At 41.5% G+C, this 10,677-nt stretch overlaps 1 protein-coding gene across 2 annotated transcripts; it reads right to left on the reverse strand.

Moving 5' to 3' along the window:
- Positions 1-1,397: 1,397 nt before the first annotated feature.
- Positions 1,398-9,568, reverse strand: LOC133135704 (hyaluronan mediated motility receptor). Of its 2 annotated transcripts, none has more exons than XM_061252908.1 (7): positions 9,431-9,568; positions 7,390-7,547; positions 6,648-6,862; positions 4,107-4,685; positions 3,297-3,491; positions 2,454-2,556; positions 1,398-1,863 (listed from the first exon to the last, which is right to left on the reverse strand). In XM_061252908.1, exons 1-7 carry the CDS (start codon positions 9,519-9,521, stop codon positions 1,828-1,830), a joined length of 1,377 nt encoding a protein of 458 aa, XP_061108892.1. In that variant the 5' UTR covers positions 9,522-9,568; the 3' UTR covers positions 1,398-1,827. The 2 variants fall into 2 exon arrangements, with proteins under 2 accessions (XP_061108892.1, XP_061108891.1); XM_061252907.1 differs by having other exon boundaries at positions 1,398-1,866.
- Between the last annotated feature and the right edge of the window lie 1,109 nt (positions 9,569-10,677).

Genomic DNA, 10,677 nt, shown 5'->3' on the forward strand with positions numbered 1-10,677 from the left:
GGCTGTCGGTCACAATGGTTTTGAAAGCTGTGAGCCGAGTGTAAACTGCGAGAACAATATGCTGCAGGTCGAAGCCAACACTTCTTCATCTGGGACCACTTGACCCTTTTAATTCCACATGACCTCATTTGGTCTTTTGAAACGCCCACCCACACTCATCACATTTTCTCTTATCGAGAAATAAATATGGGTACCAGGGGTTGGCACAACTGACAACCTGATGTGAACACCAAACATAGTTACTCAAGTCCTGTAGTGTTGGATAATTTTTTGCCGTCTTTCAGCACTCAATTTAAGGGCGTAATTTAAAGTTATTGAAGAGTCCACACACCTTTCTCCACCACAAATCTGGTTCTCATCCTCATGACGTGCTACATTACATTTGTCATGTTGTCTGATACAGAAGTCATACAAAGGAAGTGAGGTCAGAATCTGAGGCAAAGTGCGACACTTGAAGTGAGCCCCATCACCATTCCCCAAAAGCAAGGTTCCAGAAAGTATTTTTACAGGCATCAAACAAGAACCTACTGTATGTTAATCGTAACTGTAATCAACACATACCAGTTGCAAAATCTACAGCTCCCATTTCCTTCAAAAGTAACGTAGGTTTGTGGATAAATATAATGTAACATATAATTAATTAGTCTTAACATTTCTTAAAGAACACTTGCCATTCACTGGACATTTTGCGTTTTTTAGTGTGTGCCACCAGGTTAAATGAGACCCATTCCAATAGCTTGGATAACAGCATGGCCTCAGAATATTGACTCATTAATAATTTTAAAAGCTTGAGCCGCTTCCAGATTGGGGGCAGATGCAGAAATATGCACAGACCCAGGCCACTTCCTGGCGCTGCACATACATAGCCACACCAGCTCAGGAGGACCTAGTCAAACAAACACTATGGCTCACTTACTAACCTCCCTTGGTCATGTGTGACCTCTAGTTATCCAGCTGGCCCTATAGAGTGGTGAAATGAAACAACAGGCTTGGCACTGTTCATTGAAAATTGGGACAACAGCACCCCCTTCAGTGCTGAAAAAGAAATTCATCCAGCACCATGCATACTGTAAATGTTATTTCCAATTTTCTAGGATTCATGGAGGATTATGAGGAAAAATGATACAGTTATGAATTCATTATTTGTACTAGTGTATAGAGATATTTCACAGTGTTGATAAGATGGATACAATACCAATTTATTTGGGTTTAGTCCCTTAATTTTGTGGTCAGGGCAATGTTGCTGTTCTGAGGGGTTCTCACATGGGATCATATAAATAGATTATGGTGCCTGCTTCTCTGGGGTTAACAATGGTGTCATAACTCGAGTGGGGATGAACAAAGGTTTTATAGCATCTTCTTTGAACAATAAACAAACAAAGAATAGAAAATGCATATCAGTCAAACTTAGTTTTAAAAAAGGAGACACAATCAACCATCTATTATGTAGGACACATTGACTAGTTTTTACGATGACATTCACCTTTCTCACACTTGTATTCATATTAGGTGCCATTATGAAAATAAATATCACCAACCTTGATACACTTTTAAGAGGTGCAGAGAGAAAGAAACAGGTGGGCTGTGTGCCCTTTTATCAGGAGATAAGCGAGCTCCCATTGCAGGGGAATGAGGGAGAAAAAGTGAGAGCGAGAGGGAAAGAGACAGAGAGAAAAGAGACAGAGAGGGGGAGAGAGAAGAAAGGAAGGAGGGAGGGACTCAGGGAGATAAAGAAAGGAAGGAGCACAGCCAAAGAGAATGATTGAGTGAAGGACATTTTGGGGTTTTTGGCAGGGCAGCGAGACCCAGGCGCAAGGCTGCGGCCCCTCAGGGAGGTTTCTGGAAGGTGTCGACAGCATGCTCCTCCTCAGAACACAAAACAAAAAAGTGACAGGGAGTGTCAGGCCAAAAAAGCAGTGAACGGAAACCGTACAAAGAGACCACAATTTACAACAAGGACCGAAACATGCACACACAAAAAACAAACGCGTCACGCCAAATTCTGCGGCTGGTTCTCCGAGACTGGCTGGGATATGACATGATGATATTTTTATTCACTATTAAATTTAGTGGAAGCAAAACACACACATGTCTGCGTGGAGTGTTGGCATGGACCTCACAAAAAAAGCCAATTTATAGAATTCACAGAAATTACATTTTCCACTGGCTTCACACCATCCCACTGACATTGATCTCTATCTTCAGCACTGTCCAAAATTAGTATTTTCTTAACCTTCATATTATGTTAAGATATTATGACTGCATTTCTGTTTGGGGTCAAATTGATCTGAGATTAAAATAAATAATGGTTGCATACATTCTTACATTTTATACAGCTACAGAGTGTAAAGCTAACCCCACACAACACCTTTAGATTAATATATAGACATAATATGAAGGTTAATGAGCGCTGTGTATCACAGAAAGAAAAAAAGAAAAACTTACAAACTTACCTGATGTTGTGCTAGTTTAATGTACAGTTCTTCATAACGGCGCCGCCATTTCTCCACCTCAGTTTGAAGATCAGCCATAATATCAGAGTCCCACATGGTGAACCTGCAGAGATTACATTTATTGCTGGACCAATAGGGACTGGGCAAGAATCATGTTTTCGATTATCTACTGATTGACATACCTTTTTAATGGCACAATAGGTAATTTCGGAATTCTAACAGTCAAGAGAGGAATAGCAACAATAAACTGTGGCTGTGGCAATTAGAAACAATTTTCAATCATTGAGCTTAAATTATTGCACAGCTGTACAATGTTTTGGTACAGAGTGACGGCCCATCAACTGTATATTTTTAAACCAGAATTTAAGGACTATAAACACAGGCAGAGGGTGAGTCAACATGTCAGTGAGCCTATTTCAACGATAGGAAGGGATTTACAATGGTCTTGTAACAATGTTTTAACACAAACATTTTTACCTATTGTACCTTTAAATCAGACTAGTCTAAAGTATTCCACTTTTAGAACAAGCTAGAGCTTACTCTCGATAGCCAAGAGCTGCTAATTAAGCAACTGAACTAGTGTTTTGCTAGCCCAACCTCATCATTGTTGCTTGCTCAAAAATCTCAGTCAGTATTATCTGATAAAAACTAGCCAAGCTGCATTCTGCAAACTTTGGTTGTGACAGCAGTCAAGTTTTCAAATCTGCAGAGACTATCATCTGTTCTGTGCTCCGTCAAGATACACTGCACTGGTACATATAGTTGGGGTGTGGACTTGCGTTGAGAATTTGCGAAAGTCAAATCGACGGATGAATTGTGTACGATGAGTCAGTCTGTTCTTACCCATAGTTCTCGGTCTCAGTCGTTTCATTTTCACAGTGCTGAGTCTCAGTCTTAGTCTCAGTGCTGCTGCATACTTCCACTTGGTCCTCCTCTCCCTCTTCCGAGGAGCTCTTTCTGAGGGTAATGAGCTCTTTCTCCATGCTCCCCATCTGCTTTAACAAGGCATCCTTCTCCCCTGACATGCAGTCCTTATACCTGAATTTCAACAGGAAACACCCGCACTTTCATCATCGTCAGAATCACAACCATTTTTCACCATAAGTAGACAATGAATTAGGAATCACATGCAGTTGTTTTGCAGCCAAGAATTCAATATCCATAGACAATGAACTATTATTTTGAGGCTTCCATTTTCTTAAGCAGTATGTGCTTTTCCAAGAATCTTCCAAGAGCAAATGCAACAAGTCAAAGCAAATCACCAGTAGACTGTTGCAAAAGCTCTAAAGCATCTTAAGTTGAGAAAACTTTGCTCTAAGTTCTTGCCCTAAGGCAGTTTACTTAAATCTGTGCTTTCTCCTTTAATTTAGGGCTTAAGGAATTCCTTAAAATTCTCTAGGAGTTGCACAAAGGTCCTTAGCAACCTTAGTGTCACTGTGTTTCCTGCATGTTGAGGGCAGTTCAGAATGGCATGTCTATGCAGAGCAGTGCAGGATGGCAGGTTTGTGCAGAAAGGTGCAGGATGAGGGGCTTTTGTAGTGGTGCATAATGGTAGAATGATGCAGGATGGCAGGTTTGTGTAGAGTGGTGCAGGATGGTGGGTTTGTGCAGAGCGGCACGGGATGGTGGGTTTGTGCATTGTGGTTTGTGCACCTCTTTACGTAACACATCCATTTCCGCTGCTGATCGCAGAGCCACTCGAACTGCTCGGCCGTCTCCTGGAGCTTCCGCAGGCTGTTCTGCTTCTCCTGCTCCAGCTCTTGAACCGTGGCCTCATGGGTGGACCTCAGGTCCTTCAGCTCCAACACGGTCTCCTGGTGAGACCTCTGCAGCTCTTCCAACTGCATAACCGTCTCATGGTGAGAACCGCGGAGCCCCACCAGCTCAAAGACCTTCTTCTGGTGGGATCTCCGCAGCGTCTGCAATTCCATGGCCGACTGCATGTGCATGCTTTTCAGCGACTCCAGTTCTAGCACAGACGCCTGGTGAGAAGAATCCAGAACGTCCAGCTCTAATACAGTCTCCTGGTGAGTGGTCTCTAGAGCGTCCAGATCCAGGAGGGTCTCCTGGTGGGAGGTTTGCAGAGTGTCCATTTCCATCATTGTCTCCTGGTGGGAGGTCCGCACTCTGTCCAGCTCCAGTAAAACCTCATGGTAACATATCTTCAGAGTCTCTAGCTCCAGTATGGTCTCCTGGTGGGAATTCTGTACTGCCTCCAGCTCCTGCATCCCACTGTTGAAAGCACAAAAGGAACAGATATACGTCTTGAGAGGAAATGGCACTCAGAGCCTCATGATGCAAGGCATGCCACACACACACACATATACACACACAGGCACACACACACATTGATCTGGCTCTGTACTCCACAATTTTGGATTTGTTATTACATTATATTATTACCATTTGGCAGACACTCTTATCCAGAGCGACATACAACAGAGTGCATTCCCCTACCCACACAGGAGTGCACAGGAAGACCCTAGAGGGAAGTACAATTTCAATTGCTTTGTAATGAAACAATTAATATTTTCAGGATTTATTCAAGAGTATTTTTTAGAGATTTTGGTTTCCCTATGTAATTGGTAAATGGCAGGCATTTATATAGCGCCTTTATCCAAAGCGCTGTACAATTGATGCTTCTCCATTCACCCATTGATACATACACTCACACACCGACACACCGACGGCAATTGGCTGCCCGACCAGCTCGTCAGGAGCATTTGGGGGTTAGGTGTCTTGCTCAGGGACACTTCGACACAGCCCGGGTGGGGGATCGAACCGGCAACCCTCCGACTGCCAGACGACTGCTCTTACTGCCTGAGCCATGTCGCCCCCCTATGTAGAAATTGCAGCACTTTTGCTGTCCCCCAAATCAGGGTGCCGTGATATCTGATGAGTCAGGTGTGTTCAATTGCTTCCTTGGTGCAGGCATAAGAGAGCTTTCAGTGGCTAGTCTTGATTCTAGGCTTTTGATTGCCTTTGGAATCTGTATCGGTGTCTGTCAACATGAGGACCAGAGTTGTGCAAATGAAGAATAGGAAGCCATTATGTCACTGAGAAGAAAGAAGTCAGAGATAGAGGCCAATCAATAGGCTTACCAAAATCAACAGTTTGGAACATCATTCAGAAGAAAAAGAGCACTGCTATGATCAGTAATCACAAAGGGACTGGTATGCTGAGGAAGATCTCCACATTTGATTATCAAAGAATGTCTCCATAATGAAGAAAAATCCCAAGCAGCTATCCAGCAGATCAGAAACACTATTCAGGAGGCAGGCATGGATGTGTCTACACTGCAAAATGCAAACCTGCAGTTATCCTCAAAAACAGTACAGTATCTGAAGGAGCCTTCAGATTTCTGGAAAACATATTGAGGACAGATGAGACCAAGAAACACTTATTAGTATTAGTGTACTCGCAAGAAAAAGGTTAGGAGGCCAAAAGGAACTATCCAAGGTCCAAAGCACCCCCTCATCTGTGAAACATGGAGGGGGTGATATGGGTTGGGCATGTATGGCGGCCATGAGTTCTCACTTACTCATCTTCATTGATCATAGTGATAGCAGCAGCTGAATTAATTCTGAAGTGTAAAAAAACATCTGCTCAATTTCATCCACATGCCTCCAAACTCTTTTGACAGTGCTTGATTCTAGCACAACATTGATTACAAACGTACTGCTAAAGCAATAAGGGAATTTTTCAAAGCCAAAAAAGTAATTAGCAAATCTGAATCCAACTGAACAGGCATTTTATATGCTGCAGAGAAAATTTAAGCCAACTAGCCCCCTAAACAAGCAGGAGCTGAAGATGGCTGCAGTACAGGCCTGGCAGAGCATCACCAGAGAGGATAATCAGCACTTCTATGGGTCATAGACTTAAAGCAGTCATTGCACACAAAGGATATGTGACAAAGTACAAAAAATTACTACTTTCATTTACATAATATTAACATGTCCCAAACATTATGGTGACTTAAAATGGGGGATGGTACACAAAGTGAAATTTTTCCATTTTATCAAATTTAATAAAAGTTGAGAATATACACTTCACTAAATGTGAATTGTTTCAGTGCAAATCTAAAACTGTACAGTATAGAACCAGATGTGTTTGTCCCAAACATTATGGTGCTCACTGTACATATCTGCCCAGCTGCTTCTCGTGTCCTGCCTGCAACCTGTGAGGTTACAGTACCTGTTTAGCTGTGCATGCAGGGCATCTGCCTGTGCAGCCCTGCTCTGGTTCTCCCTCTGCAGCTCCTCCACCAGGCTCTCCAGCAGCACCTCGGTGTCCTGCAGCTGCTGCAGCTCTGTGCACAGCTGTTCCAGATGCAGGCCCAGTAGCCCTGTGTCCCGGGAGCCCTCCTCCACCGTCCTGCGCAGGTGCTGCTGCAGGAACTCTACCAGCTCCTAATACACACACACACACACACACACAAACATGTACATACAGTGAATTCTATGAGTATTTGCACAGTGGCTCTGAACACAGCACGTTGGATTTGAAATGAAACAATGAATATGGTTAGATTGCAGGCTGTCACCTTTAATTTGTGGGTATTGACACCCATATTGAGTAGTCCATGTAGGAATTGCATCCCGTTTTATACGTAGTAAACCCCCCCCCCCATTTAGAGAGAGCAAATCTATCTAAATGTAAGCAGCCAAGATTTGAATGAAAATGAAATGAAGAGTGTGTGCCATACAAACAGCAGACCAAATATTTTCCTCAAAATACCACTGAAACTTATAGGGAGACTGCAAGTCCACACAGGTTGGAAAACATACCTGCAAAGGGGCGTGAGGCAGATTCCCTGAAAACAGACTCCACTCATAAAAACCCGGCTGAAAGTGTTGGATTCATTGCAGCAGCATGCTGGCATCTGTTACAAAATGTATCATAATCCCCACTATGGTATTAAGGGCAACAGAACTACCTTCTGTTGGCGTGTTTGGCTAAGGAGCTGGTCCTGCGAGACCCTCAGCTCCACATTGAGTTGCTCTTGCTGACACAACTGCCGGGAGACAGCTTCTAGGTCTTTCCTGAGGGTCCTCTCCCTTTCTCCTGCGACCAGGAACTCCCGCTCCAGGACTGCTACATAGCACACAGGTGACATAAGAACAGGTGTGTTATTTATTCATCATCTCTACTGACCACAAAGAGTCTCAAAAATGTTTAGAAATGATCAAACGTGTGTGTGCACTTTTCACATTATTGCACACAAATTATTGCACAAATATGATAATTAGCATACATCCAATGGCTTGGAGCAATGGAGATTTCAAGTTTCATGAAACCCACATGAAAGGTAAGTGGAGCCACAATGAGCTGTCATGATCTACTCAAAAACATTTCTCTCTCCACAATAAAACACGAGTGGTCAAAGTCAGACGGTCCCAGAGTCAAGAATAGCATGGAATAGCTCCAGCCTGTTTTTGTTTTAATGACGTCTCACTTTTCCATCGCTACCTGTCTGCCATGAAACAAGTTTTTTGTATTAAAATTTATTATTTTATGCATTGCAAAAAGCGCTACTAAATACACAAAAATAGAATCTCTGACCCATTTGCTCCCTAATAATACTACATTTTGTTTCCCTCTTATTGTTATGGACTGAGTACTACTACTGATTATGGCCCCGGTAACTTGAAGTAATATAACATTACACAACAGGAACTTAAACCTGAAACACTTAATTAATTTCATATAAAAGCCAGCCAAGTTCCATACACGCTAATGTATTTTTACTTTTCCATCTGGCAAGAAGCAGATTGATTCAGATTTGCATGCCATCTTCATTGAGACAACCAATGAAAAGCAGCCTTTTTGGCGAATGTAGATAGCGTGCGTCATGTTATGTTTTTAATTACACTCTGACGTTACATTGAGGCATTTAGCAGATGCTTATCCAGAATGACTGGCATTGGTGCACTGCACACATACTGGATAGGTTTCAGCAGCAAATAAAGTCTTGAGGTTCAGGGCATATATTAGCAGTTAAAACATAACATAGAAGTAGAAACCTGACATACCATTAAGTGAAATATAAATAAGCAGTGTTTAGCAAATGGGTCAATGTAACAGTTGCATTCCAGAAAGTGAATCATGGTGTCATTGCTTGCCAGCATCCTCCCTTTTAACACAAAACACAAGTGAATTATTTTTATTTTTAAAGGAGGGTATAAATGTGTGTAATGTGTCCAACATCAATACTGAAATTATTTCCTTATTTATACTGTTTCTTCTGTTATGTGTGTTGAAGGCAAGCAGCTTTGTAACACAAAATAAAATAAAAATTCTCTGTATTTTCAGTTCAGAATCTGACTTTTTAATTGTATTTTCAGTTATCAGATATTTCAGTTATACATCTGATAATTAAAGTAGCGTCCATTTTAACCAAATATTCATTACACAAAGCTATTATTGGGCATAACATTTTTTCTCAAAAGCTCATGAGATCAAGGATTAGGTTGCTCTGTAACTCTACTGCCCCACTGAAGAATAAACAAGGTTATATACAAACAAAACAATGGTAATGTGAATTAAACTACATTACACAAACAAAATCTAAGAACTACAGAAAAACTAATTATAACTAGGCTTGAACTTTGAAGTGTTTGACTTAGCACATGGCTGTGGCTTCTCTGGAAGTTTTCATGGTCTCTAAATTATTCTAAATTGTATATATTTAGAGAAAAGACCCTGCCATTTTAACATGCAGAATTCTACAGAACAGAACACAATGCACAGTACCATAACCTGGCAGTCAGGTGTTTTTAAATATAAGACAAATCTTCTTTAATCATTCAGAATTTAACAAAAATGATGAAAAAATAATCAATATTAGATTGGTTGTATCAAAAGTACACCTTTTAAGAAATTTGTGCTCAGAGATAATTGAATAGGGTGGTGTGCTGCTAAAAATAAATAACCTTGAACTGGTGACCTGGGGAAGCATCATATACCATCAGGCTTACCTTTCTCTTGTGCAAGTCGGCTACATTTGGCCGTGAGGTACCGAATCTGTCCGTAGTCCTCATCTCTGTGTGTCCCAAAAAACCTCTTCATTCCTCTGGTTATTTTCCCTCACATTGGGATGTGTCTGAGTTTTTCTCCGCTTCCATTATTGTAAAACAGTACCGCAGGTAGTTTTCTTCAGGGTAGACCACGCCCACCCCAAATCGCACTTCATGTCCTCGCTTGTGGTTACGCACAAGTTGAAACTGCTCCACTCTTTCCACGCGCAGGACGCACCCTACACTTCGCCACCTCCTTGTGCCAGTATGAAATCGCACGCGCATGCTGCGTACGACTGGATAAGGTGTCAGTAAATTGTATGACGAAACTATTGAACGAATTCCACCTTCCCAATTCAAATGCAACAACAAGCACGACTCGCTATCTTTACTTAGTGACCGCATCTGACCACAATAAATGTTATGAAAGAAACGCTTCTGCTAACATAGCGGAATGCAAGTTTTAATCTTTTTTGGTCCAATAGGCTACATAAAAATCAAGAATGGGATTTTTTTTATATAAGACGTGACTGAGCTAGCCTACTTTCCTCAATATCTACCTACTTTGGTGCAGAATTCCTCCCTTAAGGCTGAAACGAGAGGCTAACAGGCACAGACAGGTTACAGCTAGTCTCTCACACATAAGAATTACACCCGCAGTGGCGCATTCAAAATTGGGTAGACTGCATTGTATTATCATAATTGTTACATTGTATTTCGATGATTACTTGATGTGTGAACGGTACAGACTCCAAATATAGGCCTACACCATTTTGGGCGTGGTTGGGAGGTCAGGCTACTAGTTCTGTGCATGAGAACACTTTACTGTGTCCTGACACATTATCTAGTGCCTAACATCCTTCTTTGTTTTTTCTCCCTGGGTCACATATTATAAATGCATCAGCTGCAATAACTTTTCATGTAAGGTTGTATGTTCAACATATACGATGCACTTACACCTTCATTGGTCTCCAGAATTATTAGAATCATTTTAATTAAGAAAAAAGTCTGTAAATAAACAACACAAATAATAATAAACAGTATATGTTATGTTCACACATGGGAGAGCAAATGTATTGGAACAGAGAGTATTTAAGTAAAAGTAAATAACTGCATCAAGCCTGCAACCCATTGACATAAGCAAACCGTTGCATTCTTCTTTTCTGATGCTTTTCCAGGTTTTACAGCAGCCTCTTTCAGTTGTTATT

This window comes from Conger conger, chromosome 8, assembly GCF_963514075.1.
Source record: "Conger conger chromosome 8, fConCon1.1, whole genome shotgun sequence".
NCBI lineage: Eukaryota > Metazoa > Chordata > Actinopteri > Anguilliformes > Congridae > Conger > Conger conger.